Below are 24153 nucleotides of genomic sequence, written 5' to 3' on the forward strand. Positions count from 1 at the left end.
TAAACCAGTGAGAAACCATATGTATATACAATGATTGTGAAAAATCTTTCTAGCATAAGCCCGAACTCATGTAGAGAAGTATTGTAGGTAATGAGCCTCATCAAAGTAATGTAGGTTGAAATGCTTTCTACCAGAAGTCACAACTCATCAATCTGGAAGACACCTCTGACAACTTTTGTCACATGAAAGCCATAGGAATGTAATGAATGTTTTGAAACTTCCGATTCCTTTCTCAATATGCAGCATAGAAATCATGAAATCAGAATACCTATGAATGTGAACAAGCTACCAGTGCTCACCGTTTACCTGTTATAGAGCTCATAAAGTGTTTATGAGTCTGAAATATATAAAGAACGCATGACAATTTTTTCATCCAAAATTCATGTATCATTTAACATATGAGAATATTTCTACTTGTGTGAAATGTTACAAAATAAAAACTCAGTTGTTTTCTCCCAAGAAATGACAATATATATTGACAATAAGAGAAAACCCATTAACAAACTACTGCTGCCTGTACATCGTAGATTGCCTGCAGATGATAGTTTTGAATCTGAACAAAAAAAAAATTGTACACTTTATTCTTTAAGTCGTAGTTTAATGACTTCTGAAAACCTGTTGATTTTCTTCTTTTGAAATTGGTTTGTGGGAAGTATGTGGAATGATTCAGAAATTTGAACTTCAGTAGACATGTGGTGTTGTAACCAAAGCTTGATGGGCAATTGTGATATGTTTGAAAAGGCTAAAAGCAGAATGAAATGTGAGACATAAGAAAATTTGAGAGTATGTTGTGTAATAATGACTGTGACCATTTCTTTTGAACTGGAGTGATGTTGAATTTGAAAGAAATCATCTCTTGTCTGACATGAAATTCACATGCCTGAGTGACAAAGTCACTGACAAATCTAGGTGGTTGTGAGCAGAAAAACTTCTATCTGTAGCCCAGCCAACTGAAAGCTGGATAAAGCTGCACTGTATGCAGTCTTATGGGATTCAGAAGTCATCAGCAATGAAAACAGTGAACACTGGAAATCTTAAGTTGGCCAGACACACCAAATGTCTGAACGAGCCTAATAGTGGCATGTCTGGTCTGGGCAAAACCCACCGCTCTCTTATTGGATGGAAGTTCCACGCTGTGGGAGGGAATACATGCCTGGTACTGAAAACCTAATCAAAAGCCTATTGCAGGAGAGGTCATAACTCTTAGGGGTATAAAGCTTGCTCTTGTCTGGATAAGTTGATATATTACTCTCACCAAATTGCCCTGAAATCACAACACTTAATGTTCATACTTATATATTAATGCTACTCTCACTTCTGGTTAGAGAAGCTTCTCTTTTCAGATGGTGATGATTACTGGGATGGCCCAAACACAACATAGTGATGAGAAGATGGGACAGAGGTGTACCAGCACTGGAACATCTCACACCCTCCAAGGCTCAGGGTCCATTGCGGAAGAGGTGGCGGAAAGAATGTAAGAGCTAACGGAAGGGTACCACACCTTACATACAACTGTCCGGACAGAATTTGGCCTCAGTATCCAAGACCTCACAGTACCTAGCAATACCCACACAAGACGCTCATAATTGGAGAAAATGATAATGTCATGAAATTAAAAGAGAGACTAATGGAGAGAGGGAGGAGATAGGATGCAGACCAGAGCTATGAAGGAGAAAGTGGGGGAGGGGAGGGGACAGGAACGGAGCAGAGGGGAGGGGATATTTACTTGGTTATGACATTTTTGCTCTGGAAATGTTTACACTCTGTCATTATGTGTTGGAATAAGTAATTATAATTTGAGTTTATAAGGCTCAAAATTAATAGACTTTGTGGGATCTCTGCTTAGTTGTTGGATTATTATATTTGCTAAATATTATGGAGACTCTAAAAGTTAATCTGAATATATATATAATCATAAGAGGATCATGAATTTAAATGGGCCAGGTGTAGAATTTGGATGTTTGAATGTATAGTTTTTCTTCTATCCTCATGTTCTTGTTCACTTGATGCTTACTTGAAATTCACTATGTAGTCTCAGGCTGGTTCTACTACCTCTGCCTCCCAAATGTTGGAACTGAAGGCAAATGTCGCTAACTCTGTGGTAATTCAACTTTTAGTGTATGTAATTGATATAAGATGATATGAATGTAAGAATGATACTTAAAATAGTTATTAAATATGATTCAATTCACTTGAAAGATGGCTAGCTGGATAAAGTGCATAGCATGCAAGCATGAGTGCCTGACTTTGGATCCATAGGACCTACATAAAAATAAGTGTTACGGGATTGGCAAAGTTGATCAGTGACTAATGCCCTTGTCTGCAAAGCCCATTGACCAATGTTTAATTCCCCACTACCTATATAAATTCATATGCAGAGTGCTATATGCATCTGGAGTTTTTTGAATGCATCTACAGGCCCATGCTTGTCCTCTCTTTCTCCCATTACAAATAAAAAGTAAGTGAACAAAACAATTAAAAATTTTGGTTGTGGTTGTTCATGTGTGTAATTCCAGAGAAGGAAAGGGGGACACAGGAAATCCCATATCTGACTATGTAGTTTGTCTAGATGATTTGATGAGCTCTGAGTTAAGAGAAAGAGTTTTATGGATACATATAACGTTTTTTAAAATTTTGTTTATTTTATTTATTGGAAAGTGACAGAGTAAGGCAGAGAGAAAGAGAGAGAGACAGAAAGAGAGAATGGGCACACCAAGGCCTCTACCATTGCAAACAAACTCCAGGTGTGCGCCCCCTTGTGCATCTGGCGAACGTGGGTCCTGGGGAATCAAGCTTCGAACCAGGGTTCTTAGGCTTCACAGGCAAGCACATAACTGCTAAGCCATCTCTCCACCCCATACATCTAACTTCTTAGTGCCTAAAACTTGTATTTATTTAACAATTTTAACATGTATATTACAGGCAGTGATATTCTAAGGTCAATCTCCTAAACATACAAGTAAAGATGTTAAATAATATATTTATAAATAGATGCAAGAATACATATAAAATATCACTTATTGTAGTTATAATGGCTATAACCCAGAGAGGTACAGGGATGATTCTATGTACAGAAAACCATGAACATTACAAATAAACTTATGGACAGCAATTTTATGATCATCTCATTTGATGCAAAAACCCTCATTCAAAACTCATCAATCTTTCATAAATTTTTAAGAAACACGTTCATAAGGTGTGGTAGTTTGAATCAGTGTCCCCCAATGGACACAAAATTTTTATTTAGCTTTAACTTGTTGTCAATGTGAATGGATCCTAGGGTCCAGCGCTAAGATGTGTTTGAGGGTGGATTTGTTTCCATTATAAAAAGATGTGGAATGCTTGAGCTCTGCCTGGATTAAATGGAGTGGTCTTGTTTATGGTGTTGACCGTTTCTTCTCTCTGCATGAACCTCTGGGAAGGGTCCAGCTTCTTTCCCCATTTTGGCACTTCTCCTGTTTTTGCAAGTTTCAATTAAATTATGTCACTCATATAAATTGAGCTTGATTTAAAAGTTCATCTCAGAAGCATAAAGCTGACTGTGGCAGAATTAGTCCAGTAGAGTAGGGTATATTTGCTGAGATGAATCAATGTGGATTTGGGTCAGTGGGAACACTTACTTTGGAAGAATGGGCATGGACTTAGTACCTGTAACAAAAGATAGCTTCAAAATTGACAAGACAAGGTTAATGGAATAATGCAAAGTGCAGAGAGAATTGTATTTGTAGGCTTTGCATATAAACTCTCTAAGTGGAAGGAAAGACTGCAAAAAACTTTGTTGGAACTGGGCTACTGGATTGGTGGTTGGTTGCATTCTGCCATTGATGCCCATAAAGATTGATCAAGGTTAAATGTGTAAGGGGCTGATATGCTTAGCTCAAGATACAAGCTGAGAAATTTATGATTTAAACTTGTAAAAAATCAAGCAAGTTTAAAATTACTGGCAGTGAAACTGGTTGTTGAATCTTCTAATGTCAAACACCTTAGTAATCTTAACAGATATGGCCCAGCTGTTTTACATTAAAACACTCAGGAGAATGCGTGAGGTGATTCTACCCCAGAAAGACTAAATAGTAGATTTGCATAGTCTCTCTCTTTTTTTTTTTTCCCCCTGTGGTAGGATCTCACTCTAGCCTGTACTTACCTGGAATTCACTATATAGGCTCAGATTGCCTCAGACTCACAAAGCCTATCTCCTCTTCCTGTAATTGAAGACACCACCATGTCCAGCTGCATTCTCTTTTGAAAGGACATTTTTTAGACAAGAACCCTACTCTTCGAGCTTTTGACTTCTTCATTCCTGAATTAAGTATAAGGCTAGGTCCTGCACACCTGGTATTGGTTTCTAAAGCATAAAGAATACATTGACTAACAAGATGTGCACAAGGTTCCAGGAGCTGCTATTGAGACATGGCATAGAGGCACGGTTTGGTAACCCTAATGAAGAGGCTGCAAAAGCCATTGGAAGACAGACCATGGTTTGCATGGAGACCTGAAGATGCTTTGGATATAACAGAGCTATGCAAGGGCTACCATGGAGCACTGTTCATTACGAATGTTTTTCCTGCCCACCACACCCAGTCTTTATTTTCAGTTTTAATGAGAAAATACTCATGTTACAAATAGAGACAAATACCACGGAGGTGAAACCTCATCAAAATGAGAACATGAAGCCATTCTACTGCTTACCACTGAATGAGTCATCTTTGTTGATAATTTACAAGCTTAAGTAAAATTATAAACATATGAGTGACCGTTCATTTAACCTACCACATTCCAATAGGCTCATAACCATCGCATATTCTATATTTTTAAATTCAAAGTTCTTACCAACTTAAGATAGTTCAACATTTTCAAGCCTCTTCTGAGATTTAAATATAATATCTGAGATGTGAGTCCTGTAAAATCAAAACAAAGTTGTGTGCTTTCAATATGTGACAGGACAAAGTAAACATTTTCAACTGCTGTAAGGCATAGCAAGGACAGACTGGAATAATTATTACTTCAAGAACTATCAAGCAAATATAAAATTTCTGCAGATAAAGTCAGATATGACCAGTGAAATGTGAGGAATCTCTCTATTTTCTAATTCCACCCCTTCAGCTGTGCTGAATACCGGGGAAAAGTTCCATCCTTAACCAACAGCTTCCATTGTAGGTCTCTTACAGTTCTGGTACATCCAAAACAACTCTTCAAGTCTCCATTCCACAGTCCATCTTCAACGACTTTCCTAGCCTATCAGGGTCGACTTGTCCTGTCTCATGTCATGTCTCAGCAGTGACTCCTGGGACAAGGTGAACTTCATGACCTCTGCATGCATTTTACCTTTGACCAATCTTTCTGGCGCTGGGCAGCAGAAGACAGCCAGCCCTTATGCCAGTATTCAAGTTCCAACAAGGTGTTCTGTAGCCTTTCTTTCCCTTTGGAATGTTCATTAAGCCAAGCCTCCAAAATCAATTCTCTCTGCACTAGCATACTCAAACTCTCATCCCAAATGTCCTTAACAACTTTGCTTATCACTCCAGAAGCCATCTTCAGTTGCAAGCACCATGTTTCCCATTGCTCCAGTGCACAAGTTCCAAATAAACAAAACACATGTTCAGATTTATCGATCCCACTCCTTGGTACCAATTCTGTACAAGACAGCCTCACATTGGTGGCATGAACTTCCAGGCCAGATACGCTTTATAGGAAGAAATGGGATTTATTTGAAGGTTACACATACAGAGGAAGTTACATTATGACAGGAGCTACTTTTACAGATACGTCAGTCAGGAAGGGGGAGCCAGAGACCTGCTTCTGCAGCAAGCTTGCAGAGTCCAAGCAGCCCTATGCCCACTGCACGGCAACCCACTCTGACCAGGAAACTGAGAAGAGCTGGTATATAGCCAACTTACTCCTTTGCAGGGTATCTGGGAATTAGACACCCAGGGACACTTCATTCAGGAAGGTGGAACAAGGAACTGCTTCCTCAGCAAGCTTGCAGGGTCCAAGTAGCCCCAAGCCAGTCAAGGGGTACCTGCCAGGACCAGCGAACTGGGAGGAGCTGAGGAACTGGGAGCTCTGGTCTACTCTGTGCCCTGGGCACCCTACTGTTGAGGGTGTCTGGGAGTTGGGGATCCAGAGGCAGTTCCATCAAGGAAACCCCCATTCTTTTAGATACTTCATTTATTTATTTATTTGAGAGAAAGGGAAAGAGGCAGAGAAGGAGAGAGGATAGGCATGCCAAGGCCTCCAGCCACTGCAAGTGAACTCCAGATGCACCTTGTGTATCTGGCTTTACGTGGCTAATGGGAAGCTGTTGCAGTCCGGATCGCATTGCTGGTAGAAATTACCCAACAAGAGTAGCTTCTGGGAAAAAGAGATTTATTTTGGCTTATAGGCTCGAGGGGAAGCTTCACGATGGCAGGGGAAAACGATGGCATGAGCAAAAGGTGGACATCACCCCCTGGCCAACATAAGATGGACCACAGCAACAGGAGGGTGTGCCAACCACTGGCATGGGGAAACTTGCTATAAAGCCCATAAGCCCACCCCCAACAATACACTCCCTCCAGGAGGCATTAATTCCCAAATATCCATCAGCTGGGAACCTAGCATTCAGAACACCTACGTTTATGGGGGACACCTGAATCAAACCACCACATTCCGCCCCTGGCCCCCATAAACTAATATCCATACATGATGTAAAATACAATGCATTCAGTCCCCATAGTTTTTTTAATCAATTCCAATGATGTTCATACATCCCCATAGTTCAAGATCTTTTAACTGAGCCATAATAACAGAAAATAACCTGAAAAAACCCATAATGGCACAGAATAAATATTCACACTGCAAAAGATGGCATTGAGCATAGCAAAGAAACATTCAACCAATACAAGATTTAAAACAACCAGGTCAAACATCAAACTCTGTAGCTTCAAGTCCAGCAACTCTAGCCAGTGACAAATCTTCAAGTCCAATAATTCTAACCAGCAACAAGTCTCTGGCATTTCGATTCCGCCCCTCCAGCTAGGCGACTCACAGTCCTGAAAAACTTCATCGGGGCCGGCAGCTCGTTGGCAGCCATCTCATGGTCCCGGCATCTCCACTGGGTCTCCACTGCAATCCACGGTTCATCCTCATGGCCCCATGGGGTCTCTACGCAGGCAACCAGCAAACCTGCTTCACACTGCCCATGGCCATTTCCAAAACACAAGACCTTGTTGCAAACTCAATGACCCTCTTTCGAGCATTTCTTATACTCCACGATACCAGGTAGGGAGCCAATTTGTTAATCCAGGGGGGAATAAAGAAGACTTTGAAGAACAGGACACTCCTTGAGCACTCAGGCCCCTTCTAAAGAGTATACATTCTTCTTGTTGCCCCAGCGCAGGTCAGCTAGCCCAGTCTCAAAGGTTGTAATCTCTCAGTTGCAGATGAATGGGCAAAAGTTCACCCAAAGATTTTTCGTTATGTGCCATATCCCTCTGCACACACCAGTTCATTTCTACGCAAAGCAACCCTGCACAACTTCTCAGGACACGGGCACAAGAGCAAGCTTCTCACACAAACTGCTAGCCAAGTCCAAGCAAAGCTCTTTCTCACCCTCATAAGCCAAACCTCACAGTCCATGGTTCTTACTGCCTTCAGGTCTTTCATCTCTGACCAGAATAGTCCATCAAGCTGTACTTACAGCACTGCAAGGCATCTCTTAGGCCAAGGTTTCAACTTCTTCCACATTCCTCTAGAAAATCACCTCCAAAAGGCCAAAGCCACACAGTCAGTTGTCTAGCAGCAATCCCACTCCTTGGTACCACTTTACTATTGCAGTCAGGTTCGCATTGCTGGTAGAAATCACCCAACAAGAGTAGCTTCTGGGAAAAGAGATTTGTTTTGGCTTACAGGCTCGGGGGGAAGCTTCACGATGGCAGGGGAAAACGATGGCATGAGCAAAAGGTGGACATCACCCCCTGGCCAACCTAAGATGGACCACAGCAACAGGAGGGTGTGCCAACCACTGGCATGGGGAAACTGGCTATAAAGCCCATAAGCCCACCCCCAACAATACACTCCCTCCAGGAGGCATTAATTCCCAAATATCCATTAGCTGGGAACCTAGCATTCAGAACACCTACGTTTATGGGGGACACCTGAATCAAACCACCACAGAAACCAAATCTGTGTCCTTTGACCTTGCAGGCAAGTTCCTTAACCACGAAGCAATCTCTCTATACCCCTCTTTTCCTTCAAGGAGAAAACACTTGCATCCCAGTGGCCCTCCTTGTTTCCTTGATGTCTGTCTGTCTGTTCCCAGTGGAACTCATCTGTCCCTGAGCAGTTGCAGGAGAGTGACCTAGGATGGTTGTCACATGTGTGTATCAGGAATGCAGCCTTTGATGCTGTGTCCTCTAGACCTAATGTGTGGCCGATTTCAACACTCATGCTCCAGACAACATCTTCCCCTTTCACATTACTTCCCATGCCTCTCTGACAACCTTTCTTCCTTCCCTTGCATTTTTTTCTTCTTCTTCTCTTTCTCTCTTGCTTTTTTTTTTAATCTGCATGTTGCATTTATTAAATACATTAAATTCTGCAATGTAACAAAAGGTTTTCTGCATATGAAATTCAAAACACCATTTTAAATGAACAAAAGATGGCTCACTTCATTTTTGTTTTTGTACAACTAGTGTTCTGCACACTAGCTCAGCTCCCCATATGACCTGTTTGTTGTTTTTCATTTGACGTTGTTCACAGACTAGTACATAGTACAGTAAGAGTGCTGGATGAAAACATGAGGTACGAAAGTGGTTTAGAGCACAGGTCATGCAGATCATGCCAGACAGCAAGGAAACTTGTGACCGAGAAAACACTAAATAAAAATACACAAAGAATGTGCATTATAAAACAAAACAAAACTCCATTACACAGCTTTGCGTCTTTTGTTACAAAGTAGGTTGAACAGCTTCACAGCTTTTTATTCCCACCCAGAAAAGAAAAGTTAGAGGAAACGTGGAGACAGAGGAATTGTGGCATTTGTTAGAAAGCAGAAACAAATGAGCAGTTTCTTCATGAAAATAGCCCAATTATTTCTTGTATCACAATAACTGGAGACTGCCTGTACAGCTGCACTATGCTCTTCATACTTACACTATACAACATTTACCTTCAAGCTGGGTCTCTGCTACTGAGAATAAATACCAACAGTAAATTGCCATTAGTGTTAGAAATGCACCAGGATTCTATTGTTCAATTATTGCCTAAACGTTTTATTAAGTGTAATCCTGTCTTTCAATTCCTTTAGTGATACTAATAATTATTCAAAAAAAATTTAAAAAAGTTCTGTGACATTGTTCATGTACATTATGAAAATAGCAGCCCTGTAATAAATGAAACACAAATAAATGAAAACTTGCATAGGCAAATGTTACTGATACTGAAAGTGGCTCTTTAGATGAACTGTTGTTGTAATGTGCTGGGAAGGCTCAGGGTCAATCCATGGGTAACAGGAAACACAGAGCCATGAAACTCTTAAGACCCCACTCATGCACACCGGGTGAAAGCTAACTTTTCTTGCTTAGAGAACCCCATCTATCACTCTCCTTGTGGACTGATGACAGAGATGTGGACATCGACAGTGCAGCAGGACATCTTTCCATTCCCTCTTTTGCAAATTTCCCTGAGCCATGTTTGGTTCATATTAGGTCTGATTCTGTGTTGAGATCTTGGGTGCCTCAGTATCTCTGAATATCTGGTTTGGTAGGGGTTGATTATTCTGTGTCTATCTCTTTCACCATTGTACTGGTTTGTACTGGTTCCCAGTTTGCCAAGAAAACAGCATACTCTTTTGTTTCCCCAATTATTCTTAGTTTCAGCTGGGGCCCTTTTGAGGTATGATGGGGTGGTTCTCTCCTTAGTATCCGTGTCTGTCTGAAAAAAGAGAAGCAGATTCTCCAATGGAAAATAAAGGTAGCACCAAGTACATGTGTTCAGTGGCCATGAAGAGAAGGAAGAACTGGATAAGTGATATAAAAGGGATACAGGGATGTGAGAGAAGAGGGAGGGAGGGGGAGAGAGAGTGAGAGAGTAGCAATACCAGGAGGAGATAATGAACAGTGTTTTTCATACCCTCTCCAGGGCCTCTTGAATCTGGTGTTCCTTAAGGGCCTGGTGGAGGTTCAGCCATTTGGTCTGTCTTTTAGGATGTAGAGATTTATGGCACCATTGCCTTTTGGGTCCAGTTTTGTGTACCCCCTCCCTTCCTTGCCCTCCCCTCTCTCCCCACCCTCCTTATTTTCCAGTCCTCGAGATGCTTGGTAGGTATTTTGTTGACTTGGGTAGATTCAGGTTAGGAGCTATAGATGAGGGAAACTATGCAGTGATATCATTCTGTGATAGGGTGAGTTCACTGAGAATAAGCTGTTTAAGGGTTGACCATTTTTCGTCAAATTTCATTGTGTCATTTGTCCTTACTGCTGTGTAGAATTCCATCATGTACATATACCACATCTTAGTTATCCATTCATCTAGTGATGGACATCTGGGTTTATTCCAGCTCTTGGTTATTATGAATTGAGCAGCTAGAAACATGGTTAAGCCAATCTCTCTGAGCTGAGGCATGGAGCTTTTAGGGGATATGCCCGTTAAAGGATAACTGGGTCTGTTGGTAACTCTATAGCCAGTTTTTCTAGGAGCCTCCATATTGCTTTCAAAAGTGGTTGTACCATCTTACATTCCCATGAGCAGTGGATGAGGGATCCTATTTCTACACATTCTGTTAGGGCCTTTGTTGAATATCAAGTACCTGTAGTTACTTGACCCCAAGTCTGGGTCCTTAATTCTATTCCACTGGTCTATACTCCTGTTTTTATGCCAGTACCATGCTGTTTTTATTACTATTTTTTTGTAATATAGCTTGAGATCAAATCTGGTGATGCCTCCAGAGGTGTTTCTTTTGCTGAGGATATGCTTAGATATCCGAGAACTTTTGCTTTTCCACACGCATTTTGAGATAAATTTTCTATCTCTGTGAAGAATGATGGGATTTAATGGGAATTGCATTAAATCTGTAGATTGCTTTTGAAAGGATTGCCATGTTAATTCTGCCTATCAAGGAGCATTGGAAGTCTTTCCATTTTCTTAAGGCTTCCTCAATTTCTTGTTTGAATGTTTTTATGTTTTCATTGTATAGATCTTTCTCTTCCTTGGTTATTGTTATTCCAAGGTATTTTATATTATTTCTTTGGTTGCTATTGAAAATGGGATAATGTCACTTGTTTCTTTCTCTGTAACTATGTCATTTGTATATAGAAAGGGTACTGATTTTTGTGAATTGATTTTGTATCCTGCTATTTTGCTGAAGGATTTTATCACCTTTAAGTATTTTGGAATGGAGGTTCTCGGATGTTTTACATATAGAATCATGTCATCTACAAATAGCACAAACTTGAATTCTTCCTTTCCAAATTGTATACCCTTTACTTCTTTCTCCTATCTATGGCTTTAGCTAGAACGTCCAGTACTATATTAAACTGAAGAGGTGAGAGTGGACACCCCTGTCTTATTCCCGATCTCAATGGGAATTCCTTCAGTCTCTCTCCATTAAGCATTATTTGGGCTTTAGGACCTTTGTAGATAGCCTTTGTTGTGTTAAGATATAAACTGACCATGAAGTGATGTTGTATTTTGTCAAAGGCCTTTTCTGCATCTATTGAAGTGGTCATGTGGTTTTTGTGTTTAGCCTTTTTTTTGTGGTGTATTACACTGACAGATGTCCATGTGTTGAACCACGTGATCAAGGTGGATAATGGATTTGATGGGTTGTTGAATTTGGTTTGCAAGGCTTTTGTTGAGGATCTTTGCATCTAAGTCACCAGGGAAATAGGCCTGTAGTTTTCTTTTCTTGTGGCATCTCTACCTGGTTTTGATATTAGGGTGATAGTAGCTTCATAGAAATTGTTGGCGAGCTTTCATTGATCTCCAGTTGTGTGGCATAGTTTGAGAAAGATGGGTTTCAGTTCTTCCATGATGGTTTAATAAAATTCATCTGAGAAGCCATGTGCTCCTGAACTCTTCTTTTTGGGGAGGTTTCTTACCGCCATTTCAGTTTTGATGGGTGTGATAGGTTTGTTTAGTAGACTAATCTGCTCTGAGGTTAGCTTTGATAGATGGTATGTGTCTAGGAATTTACCCATTTCTTCTACATTTTCTAATTGTGTAGAGTAGAGGTTTTTGAAGTAAGAACTGATGATTCTCCCAATTTCATTTATGTCTGTTGTGATCTCTCCTTTGTCACTTATAATTTTGTTAATTTGAAGCACCTCTGTTTTGTGCTTGATCAAATTGGCCAGAGGTTTGCCAATCTTGTTAATTTTTTCAAAGAACCAACTTTAGTTTCATCAATTTTCTTACTTATTTTCTTAGTATCAAATTCATTAATTTCTGCTCTGATTTTAATTTTTTTTCTTTTTTTAAAATTTGTTATTTATTTGAGAGCAACAGACACACAGAGAGAAAGACAGATAGAGGGAGAGAGAGAGAATGGGCGCGCCAGGGCTTCCAGCCTGTGCAAACGAACTCCAGACGCGTGCGCCCCCTTGTGCATCTGGCTAACGTGGGACCTGGGGAACCGAGCCTCGAACCGGGGTCCTTATGCTTCACACGCAAGCGCTTAACCGCTAACCCATCTCTCCAGCCCCACTCTGATCTTTTTTTTTTTTTAAATTTTTTTTTAAATTTATTTATTTATTTGAGAGCGACAGACACAGAGAGAAAGACAGAGAGAGGGAGAGAGAGAGAATGGGTGCGCCAGGGCTTCCAGCCTCTGCAAACGAACTCCAGACGCGTGCTCCCCCTTGTGCATCTGGCTAACGTGGGACCTGGGGAACCGAGCCTCGAACCGGGGTCCTTAGGCTTCACAGGCGAGCGCTTAACCGCTAAGCCATCTGTCCTGCCCTTTTTTTTTTTAAACAAGGATTTAATCTTTATCCTTTTTTTTTCTATTTTTTATTTATTTATTTGAGAGCGACAGACACAGAGAGAAAGACAGATAGAGGAGAGAGAGAGAATGGGCGCGCCAGGGCTTCCAGCCTCTGCAAACGAACTCCAGACGCGTGCGCCCCCTTGTGCATCTGGCTAACGTGGGACCTGGGGAACCGAGCCTCGAACCGGGGTCCTTAGGCTTCACAGGCAAGCGCTTAACCACTAAGCCATCTCTCCAGCCCCCCACTCTGATCTTAATTATCTCTTTCTGTCTGTAGCTTTTTTGGGTTGGATTGTTCTTGCTTTTCCAGGGCCTATAGGTGGATGGTTAGGTTATTGATTTGGGATTTTTCTCTCTCTCTTATGAAGGCATTTAGTGCTATGAATTTCCCCCTGAGGACAGCCTTCATTGTGTCCCATAAGTTTTGATATGATGTGTTATCATTGTTATTTATTTTTAAATGTGTGCTGTTTAATTTCCAGGAGCCGATGGGATTTTTGGTGGGTATTTTGTTGTTAATTTCTAGCATTATAGCATTGTGATCTGATATCATGCACGGAATTATGTCAGTCTTCCTAAATATCAACAGATTGAAGAGTCTAATTTTTTATTTTTTTTATTAAAACCTCACATGATTATAAAATATACCCCATGGTGATACCCTCCCTCCCCCCACTTACCCCTTTGAAACTCCACTCTCCAACATACCCCCTCCCCATCTCAACCAGTCTCTCTTTTACTTTTGATGTCTTGATCTTTTTGAGGAGTCTAATTTTATTATCCATCCTGTTAGGTTGTGTCTTTTGATGGGTGAATTAAGGCCATTGATATTTAGGGTAATGACTACTGTTAATGAGACTGTAAGGTTTGATTTGATCCCTGCCATATTACATTGCTTATGTGCTTTGTTGTTTTCATGGACTTTTGAAGTTTTTTTTTTTTTAATATTTTATTTTTATTTATTTATGAGGGAGGAAGAGAGAGAGAGGGAGGGAGAGAGGAGAGAATGGGCACACTAGGGTCGATAGCCACTGCAAATGAATTCCAGATGCATGCAACACCATGTGCATCTGGCTTATGTGGGTACTGGGGAGTTGAACCTGGGTCCTTAGGTTTCCCAGGCAAGCACGTGAACCATTAAGCCCTCTCTCCAGGCTTCCTCTTTCTTTGTTTCTTTTTTTTTTTACATTATTTTATTTATTTTATTATTATTTTTTAAATTTTTATTGACATTTTCCATGATTATAAAATATATCCCATGGTAATTCCCTCCCTCCCCACCCCCACACTTTCCCATTTTAAATTCCATTCTCCATCATATTACCTCCTCATTACAATCATTGTAATTACATATATAAAAAATCAACCTATTAAGTATCCTCCTCCCTTCCTTTTGAAGTTTTTTGTACCTTCTCTGAGTTAGATTAATATGATCATGAGTTGCTTGGACAGATATTGGTCATTTTTGCCCAGTTGCCCATGTAGCACCTCTGGCACTAGACATGCTGACTGTCTGGGAACTGACTCTCTTCCAGCTTCCAGCCATGTCACTCATGTTATATGTCAACCACATATGGTGTCTTCAGCTGTAGGGTCTTACCACTAACCTTCAGTGGGTATATGTGGTTTGATGTTTTCATGGACTTTAAAGTTTTTTTGTACCTTCTCTGACTTTGGTTATTGTGATCTGCTTCTTGTAGGCACTTGAGGTTGATCTTTTGATTCTTCTATGTGGAGAATTTCTTCAACTAATCACTGTAGGTTTGGTTTTGGGTTCATAAAGTTGTAAAGTTGAGTTTTGTCATGGAAGGGTTTTCTTTCATCATCTATTATGAGAGATACTTCAGTGCAAGTTCTACCAATAGCTTTGGTCATGGTTGCATTGCTCACAACTTCATTTTGGATTTGATCCTATTGTCTCTTCTATGGTTTGATTAGAGACTTCCATGTTAGGACTAGGAGATATAAGTGGATTTACTTGCACTTGATTTGTTATGTTATTTCTGTGGTGATGTTGTCTACCCATCACAGTGTGGGAATAGGGAGATAGGACTGCGGTCAGGATGGATGGGGTGGTGGTGCCTTGAAGAAGAGAGCCCCCAGAGGCTGTTAGGCGCTGGAGAGCAAGCTAAAAAAGGATGAAGTGACAGGAATATGCCTTTAATCTCAGCAGTCAGGAGGCAGTGATAGGAGCATTGCTTTGAGTTTGAGGCTACCCTGGGACTCCATGATGAATTCTAGGTCAGTTTGGGCTAGAGTGATACCCTACCTCAAAAGACCAAAGGCAAAGAAAAGTATAAAAATTTTATTACACCAGATTCTAAACTGAGTAGAAAAATATGCCATAAAAAGCCAAGATTCAAAAACATATTTTCAATAAGTGAAAAAAGAAGGGTCATATATGTAATATATAATAATCTAGAAACTAATAAAAGGTATTGGTATGGATAGGTCATTCAGTAGATTAAGTGCTCACCTAAAGCCAGATGCCGAAAATGACACACATGTCTGAAGCATAGTTACAGTGGCTGCAGTCCTGGTGCCCTCATTCTCATATTCTTCCCTTTATCTCCCCTTTCAAATACATAAAAATAGATTTAAAAGCTATGACATATACTATAAGTTAATAATGCTTCAACTAAACTTTAAAATGCCATATTCTCATATCTGTAGAATTTTTACTGCAGGATCTGTAAAATATATAATGTTTCCCATTTAAATTTGAACAAACTTTCTGAGAGGCAATAGTTAACCTTTTCATGACAGCTTCCATACATATAGACCAGAAACCATGTTAAGTCCGACTCACGCTTAGTTTCCTCTTCTGAAATCCTGAGCCTGGGATAGGGTGATAACGATGTGTCTACTGTCACTTCTCTTTCCAGGTTTTGTCTGGCTGGGGTTCTAAGGGCTTCCTGTATGTGTATTGGCAGCTCTTTCCGAATTTAGGGTAAGTTTTCTTCTGTGATTTTGTTGATGATGCCTACTATGCCTTTGGAGTGAAATTCTTCTCCTTCTACTGTGCCCTGATTTCTTATGTTTGGTCTGTTCATAGTGTCCCAAATATCTTGAAATTCCCATTCATACTTTTCTATTAGTTTGTCTTTCTCTTTGTTGCACTGTATTAGACCTGCCACCTGCTGTTCTTGACAAAATCCAACATCCCTTCATGATAAAAGTCCTTCAGAGACTGGGAATAGAAGGAACATATCTTTATATAATTCATGCTATTTATGACCAGCCTACAGCCAATGTATTACTAAATGGGTAAAAGGCTGGAAGCTTTTTCACTAAAATCAGGAACAAGAGAAGGGTGTCCACTGACCCCACTTTTATTTAATATAGTACTGAAAGTCTTAGCCATAGCAATAAGGCAAGAGACACACATAAAAGGGTTACAAATTATTATTTTATTCATATGACATGATTCTATATATAAAGGACCCTAATGACTCTACCCGAAAACTATTAAAGCTGATAAAACACCTACTGCCATGTAGCAGGATACAAAATAAATACACAGAAATCAGTAGCCTTCTTATATGCTAACAACAAATACACACAGGATGAAATCTGAGAATCACTCCCATTCACAATTACATGAAAGAAAATAAAGTACCTTGGAATAAACCTAATCAAGGAAGTAAAGGATCTCTACAATGAAAACTATCAATCACTCAGGCGACAAATTGCAGAAGACACCAGGAAATGGAAAAACATCCCTTGTTCTTGAATTGGAAGAATCAGTATTGTGAAAATGGCAATCTTACCAAAAGCAATCTACACACTTCATGCAATCCCCATCAAAGTTCCAATGGCATTCTTAACAGAAATAGAAAAAAGAATCCAAAAATTCATTTGGAATCACACACACACACAAAATCTCAAATGTTTACAATAATACTGAGCAACAAAAATAAAACTGGTGGTATCACCATACCTGATTTTAACTTACACTACAAAGCCATAGTAATAAAACCAGCATGGTGCTGGCACAAAAGCAGACATGTAGATCAATGGAACACAATAGAGGATCCAGATGTAAGTGCAGGTAGCTATAGCCACCTGATATTCAATAAAAATGCCAAAATTACTCATTGGAGAAAAGACAGACTCTTCAGCAAATGGTGATAAAAAACTGGATATGTATCTGTAGAAGGATGAAGATAGATTCTTCTCTCTCTCCATGCACAGGAATAAAGTCCAAATGGATTAAAGACTTTAAACATCAGACCTGAAACTCTGAAACTGCGAGAGGAAAAAGTAGGGGAAACACTTCAACATATTGGTCTTGGCAAAGACTTTCTGAATATAACCCCAAATACTTAGGCAGTAAAACCACAGATTAACCACTGGGACCTCATGAGATAACAAAGATTTTGTACAGCAAAGGACACTGTGAGTAAAGCAAAGCGGCAACCTACGGAACAGAAAAAAAAAACTTTGCCAGCTACATATCTAATATGGATTAATATCTAGGATACACAGTGAACTCAAAAAGTTAAATAATATAAAATCATGGGCTGCAGAGATGGCTTAGTGTTTAAGTGCTTGCCTGTGAAGCCTAAGGACCTCAGTTCAAGGCTCGGTTCCCCAGGACCCAAGTTAGCTAGATGCACAGAGGGGCCCATATGTCTGGAGTTCGTTTGCAGGGGTGGAGGCCCTGATGTGTCCATTCTCTCCCTCTCTCTGTCGCACTCAAATAAGAATAAACAACAAAAAAATGTTTTAAAAAGAAATCAAACAACCAATTAAAAAATGGGCTATGGGGTTAAATATTTGGATGGCATATAAGCATCTAAAAAAATGTTCAACATCCCTAGTCATCAGGGAAATGCAGATTAAAACTACATTTAAATTCCATCTCATGCAGTCAGATTGGCTACCATTATGAAAACAAATGATCATAAATGCTGGTGGGGATATGGAAAAAGAAGAAACCTTCTACACTGTTGATGGGAATACAATCTGGTCCAGCCATTGTAGAAATCAGTGTGGAGGTTCTTAAGACAGCTAAAATTTGATCTACCGTATGACCGAGCTATAGCACTCCTAGGCCTATGTTCTAAGGACTCATCTCATTTCCTTAGAAGTACGTGGTCAACTATGTTTATTGCCGCTCAATTCATAATAGCTGGGTAATGGAACCAGCCTAGATGCCCCTCAACTGATGAGTGGGTAAAGAAATGGCACATTTATACAATGGATTTCTGCTTAGTAGTAAAGGAAAATGAAGTCATGAAATTTGTAGAAAAATGGATGGTTCTGGAAAGGATTATACAAAGTGAGGTAACCCAGGCCCAGAAAGCTACGTGCCACATGTTCTCTCTCATATGTGGATCCTAGCTACACATTATTGGGCTTCTGTGTGAGAAGGAAAGAACTAAGTAGCAGAGGTCAGTAAGCTATAAAAGAGGTATAAAGGCAAGAGAAAGAAAGGAATGAGGGTACTTAATAGGATGGTATTGTATATATGTAATTAGAAGATTAGATTAATGGGGGTGAAAATACCCCAGTGAGGTCAGGGAAAGAGATTGAGTAAAGGAAAGGTGGAGGGAGGGCTAATCAAAATCTAAGAGAATATAAATAAATCATATGGAATCCTCCAGTGTTAGAAAATGCAACACACTCAGGAGCTGTAGGTCATTGCTAGAAAATATTCAGTGCCAGCGAAGGGATACCTTCCAGTGAGTTGTTGGCCAGGAAGGTCCCTGATGCCCCCAAAACATTATACGCTATTGCCGAGGCCCTTGGTTTCCCACCAGGATTAGATGGTAAGACCCTAGTGCTGAAGACTCTACATATTTGGGTCACAAGGCCACTGAGAAATTCTGCTGGAACCAAGCTGATAACCTCCTCCATGTAGACCAGCTGACAGAAAGCTGGAAGAGGCCATTCTACATGCAGTTCATTGGCAGAGTTATAACACCAGTGAAGATACTTAACAGTGGACACTGCAAGCCGTATAATTGGCCAACCAGACCAAATGAGCCAACGGGTGCAACCGTGGCACATCTGTCATGGTGGGAACCAACTGCGCTCTAAGTGGACTGGAGGCCCTCTCCATGGGAGGGTATACATCCCTGGTAATGAAAACTAAAAAGCGGTAGTCATGAGCCCTAGGGGAGTAACATCTGCTGATGTCTGGATAAATGTGTAGGTGTATGTGTGTATATATATATATTATGCTTATCAAATTGCCCAGTAAGCACTTCTCTTAATATTCATTATATTAATGTTACTCTCACTTTGGGTAAAGAATCTTCTCTTTTCAGATGGCAGTGACCTTGGGACGACTCAGAAGGTATCATGGTATCATGGTGCTGGAAAGAAGTAACTGGAGTACTGAGTCACATCTTGATCACATCTGCCAAGGCTCAGGGTCCAATGCAGAAGAGGTGGCAGAAAGAATTAAGAGCCAAAGGAAGGGTAGGACTCCTTACAACGTGCTCCCTCCCTACATAAGATGGCCTGGTTATCCATGACCTCACAGTGCCTGACTACCTGCAGAAGACCATCATAAGAGGAGGAAAAAACCATGACATCAAAATAAAAGAGAGACTGATTGTGATGGGAAGTGGATGTGATGGAGAATGGAATTTCAAAGGGTAAAGTGGGGAGGGAGGGTATTACCATGAGATATTTTTTATAATCATGGAAGATGTTAATAAAAATTGAGAACAAAAACCTAAAACAACCCACACTGCAAACAATGCACACAAACACAAGACAAAAACACAACACACAACTAACTCCCAAAACATACAAACATCACAAAACACACACAAAACAACACACTAGACTCAGTGGACACAAACAAAAGATATACCATAACACACTAATCACACGCATTGCACACCTATAACACGCAACAACCATATAACATAAAAAACACACAACACAGTAACAAAAAACACAAAACTACAAACACTACACACAATGGACACAAACAAAAGAAGAAAACAACACATTTCACACATAACAAAAAACCACCACACAAAGAAAAACAATACAGAATCAACATGAACAACACATGACAACACACACAAACATAAAACCCATAACCCACCCAAGTAAACACAAAACCAAGACACACCAGTCATAAGGCACACAAATACCAGATGAAAACACAACAAAGAACTAACAACTCACACAACACACAACACACAATGCACAAAATTCACAGATAACTTATACCCATAACATTAAACAGCACATACCATCACAAAATTCAGACAAACACACAATACAACAATGAAACATACAGGTATAAACGCAACATACACCTCACACCTAACACACAACAACACGCAATTCACACACAAGACACAACTCCCACACAGCAAATTGTCACAATACATAACTCTCACACAAGTCCCAAACAACAAATTCCAACAACACACACCCGCAAACACAGGACAACTCATATAAGCAATACACAACACACAGAAACACAAACAAGTCACAACACTCAGAAACACAAAACACATACAAACTACAAAAAACACACACACAAAACCAAACACACCACTCAACTCACAACACATAAGAACACGTCACAAAAAATTCCCACAAAAAACAACACACACAGGACACAATGCACAAATATACACACCTGTGGAGATAAACAACAGTGGGCACTGCAAGCCTTAAATTTGGACACCCAGGCCAAATGAGCCAACAGGTACAATAGTGAAATATCTGTTATGGGGGAAACAAACTGCTCTCTATTTGGACTGGATGCCTGCTTCATTGGAGGGTATACATGCCTGATACTGAAAGCCTATGATGGAGTAGTCATGAGCTCTAGGGGTGTAATGTCTCCTGCTGTCTGACTAAATGTATATAGTATGCCTACCAAACTGCCCAGTAAACACTTAATGTTCACACTCACATATTAATGTTACTCACTTTTGTGTAGAGAAGCTTCTGTTTTTCAGATGGAGGCAACCTTGGGATGACTCAGAAGGCACCTTGGAGCTGAGAAGTGACAGAGGAGAGCTCAGCACTGAAATAACTCTATCATACTGTACAAGGCTCAGGGTCCATGGCAGATCAGGTGGCAGAAAGAATGTAAGAGCCAAAGGAAGGTTATCTTTAATGTAGTCATCAGATCCCTCCCAAGAGTTTTGTTTCTGCTTTATGATGGGAAGTAAGTGGATGCAGGCTTCCCTGTCTTGATGTCTAACTGCAGTTTCCTTCCAAGTGGAAGCCTTAAATTCCTCTCCTTTAAGCAGTGAAACTTGCAAGGATAGTCAGGAAGGATAAGAAGGGCAGCCATCATCAGGGAGAGATGAAGAGTTCAAACCTTGAGGAGCTGGGACTAGACTCATCTCAGTGTGAGGACTTGTACAGAAGCACAACTAAAATACAAAGGTGGTGACAGCTTGCTGTGTCCTACAGAAATTGCACAGCAGCCATTAGTGCTCATTCCAGGTGGATGTCACGAGGAGCGTAGCCTATGCTGGGTTGATTTCCTTTAGAGGGCTGATGATTACCTTTGGAGGTCACACATAGGCAAAATTGATTAAAAGTGCCCCCAAACATGCACATGCTTGTAAACTGAACATGTGCAACATGGTTAACCCATATAACAAACGCCAGAAAAGCTTCCTGCTATGGTGTCTAGGTTTAAAAGTGATAACTAGTATTAGTGCCTTCATCCACTCAGAGATGATCAGCTGGTCTCATGGCTTCCTACAGCATTCCCTGCAGCAACTGTTTCTCTGTGTTTGTCTTGCCAAAATATTCCCCAAAGCTTATATGGTGCCTTATGTAAGGGGGCATAAGATGCTTTACTTACACTGACCAATAAGCCCTCATGTCAGCCTCCACATGCAAAACTCATTTCATACCCATTCATAACCCTCATCTATTTTTGACCCTGTATCCAACCTCACCACGCACCTCCGCCTCACTGAGACCTCACATTCATGCCATTGTGACATTCCTTATGTGCCCACATTGCTGCCCAGAGAACTCATGGCCACAGTGATATAGATGTTATGCCGATTTCAGCAACAGATCATAGAAAACCTTCACACATATGCACGCTGTCCATCTGCCGCCTGTCACTGGAGTGTTCCTGGGCCTGGACTCATTCCCTGCAATTTTACTGGCCCCTGCTTTTTGAAGAAATACCTATTATTAATGTTTCTAGTTTATGTTAGTTCAGATAGAATGTAATCAATGTAACTATAAGAAATATAAATGCACCGAGGACTTTCAGTGAAGTGATATATTTTGCACGCTCCTCCTCAGAAACTACAGTGGGAGAAATTCCACTGATGGTAAAACAAGAATTCTGTGACTCTGAGCCTGACCCCTTTAGAGAATATATGACTACCTTATCTTACGGGACAACTACCTGTAATTAATCTTTTAAATATATTTTTTTAAATTTTTATTTATTTATTTATTTGAGAGCGACAGACTCAGAGAGAAAGACAGATAGAGGGAGAGAGAGAATGGGCGCCCCAGGGCTTCCAGCCACTACAAACGAAACTCCAGATGCGTGCGCCCCCTTGTGTATCTGGCCAACGTGGGACCTGGGGAACCAAGCCTCAAACCGGGTACTTAGGCTTCACTGGCCAGCGCTTAACCGCTAAGCCATCTCTCCAGCCCTGTAATTAATCTTATTAGTCAGAACCCTACACTCATGGATTTAAATCCGCCCCTTCTCTATGCACAGGACAAAGGACAAAGTGTTGTAAAAGGTATGTAAGTCCAGCAGAATCTGAGTTCAGGGCTTCTGTCTGTTTTTGCTGTGAGCCAACAGAGATCTGTGCATAAATAAAGGCTCTCTCCCTCTCTGAAGTGGAATTTCCCTGATTATTCCCATGAGTGATTAATTCCCATGACATGAATGATGTTGATTGGCTGGGAACCTGAGTCACAAGTCTTGTATGCTAACTCCTGGCCCATTGAGCCACTGGCATGGGCAGCTGAGTGCAGACTCTTGAGTGATCTGCAAAGAATGCTCCATGATGGTTTCCAGGGTTCAGAATCAGATTGGATCTCTGTCCTCCCATGGTGCCAGAGCTCCCAAACAGACTTGGAGAAGAACACAGAGCCACCAGACAAATAGCCAAGGTAAGTCTTGGAAGGACCAGAAAGCAGAAATCTGATCAGCTCTAGGGCCATTATGAGTAAATCCCAACTGTATACACAGTCAAAATTGTGGTTTTCAGGGGCCTCCATGTGTATTAGGAGCTGAAAGGATTGCTCCATGTGTATTCAGAGCTGAAAGGATTGCTACTTGTTTATTTGGAGTTGATTACAAGAGCCCCATTTAAGTGTTAGCTTGGGCAGCATGAAGTCTGTGTCCAAGTCTGTCCTCAGACAGCAGCCTCCTATGAGGTATGTGAGAAACATGGTCAATTCACTCTAGGCTTCTGTCCTTTTATCCCCCACATCCTCAATAACATGCCTTCGGGAGGTGCAGTTCAGGGGTGAATGACAAACATGTGTTGTCACCTTTTGGTGCAAAATTCATAGTGACTGTAGCAGACAGCTTCAGGTTTGCTGAGATGAACTTTCAGACCAGACACAGTTATGGAGGAAGGAATATTTATTGAAGCTTATAGATCCAGGGCAAGTTTCAGAATGGCAAAGCAGAGAGAGAGAAGCACAAGCCCCAAACGAAAAGCCAAAAGCCACAGCACACTCAGGAACTTCAGCTAGGCACACTTTGCATATCTTTAGGTTGAAATCTGAAACCCACCACCACACCTTAAGATACACCCAGTGACACTGCCTCCAGCCAGGTAGCTGCAGATGCAAACTGTAAACAACTGAATGAATATATTGGGGGGCATTTATTCAAACCACCACAGTGACCATTTGGGAAGCATAGGTAGGAGGATTGTGGGCCTGAGTTTAGGCCAGCCTGAGATCACATATTCCAGGTAAGCCTGGGCTAGAGACGGAACCTATCTCCAAGAAACACAAAATTACTGACAACACGTTAGATGTGATAAGTGACGAAGAGAAACTTATTGAACATGGGATCTAAGGAATGGAAAAGGTGTAGGTTACATCCCAGTGCCCATGACAAAAATAGGGCCAACTTAAGGGATGAGAAAGGATGGATCCGTGGGGGGGGTCACAGTTGTAGGGAAGGCAGTCTGTCCATGGTGGGAAAGCATGGTTGGCAGGGGCAGGAGCCAATGTATGGTGGGTTTATCTAA

General features: G+C 40.8%; 2 protein-coding genes across 3 annotated transcripts in view; one reads left to right on the top strand and one right to left on the bottom strand.

The window, feature by feature from the left end:
* The window catches only part of LOC123456274 (zinc finger protein 585A-like), a 545778-nt gene that overhangs the window by 152826 nt on the left and 368799 nt on the right, over positions 1-24153 (bottom strand). The window lies entirely within an intron of this gene.
* The window catches only part of LOC123456276 (zinc finger protein 420-like), a 42348-nt gene that overhangs the window by 17160 nt on the left and 1035 nt on the right, over positions 1-24153 (top strand). The window contains exons 5-6 of one of the 2 annotated variants that reach the window (XM_045139054.1): positions 15850-15914; positions 19240-19261. In XM_045139054.1, coding sequence (XP_044994989.1) covers positions 15850-15872 — 23 coding nt within the window. In that variant the 3' untranslated portion in view covers positions 15873-15914; positions 19240-19261. Of the gene's footprint in view, positions 1-15849; positions 15915-19239; positions 19262-24153 lie in introns of those variants that run through there. The other variant, XM_045139055.1, reaches the window with a different exon arrangement.

This window comes from Jaculus jaculus, chromosome 20, assembly GCF_020740685.1.
Source record: "Jaculus jaculus isolate mJacJac1 chromosome 20, mJacJac1.mat.Y.cur, whole genome shotgun sequence".
In the NCBI taxonomy this organism is placed as follows: Eukaryota; Metazoa; Chordata; class Mammalia; order Rodentia; family Dipodidae; genus Jaculus; species Jaculus jaculus.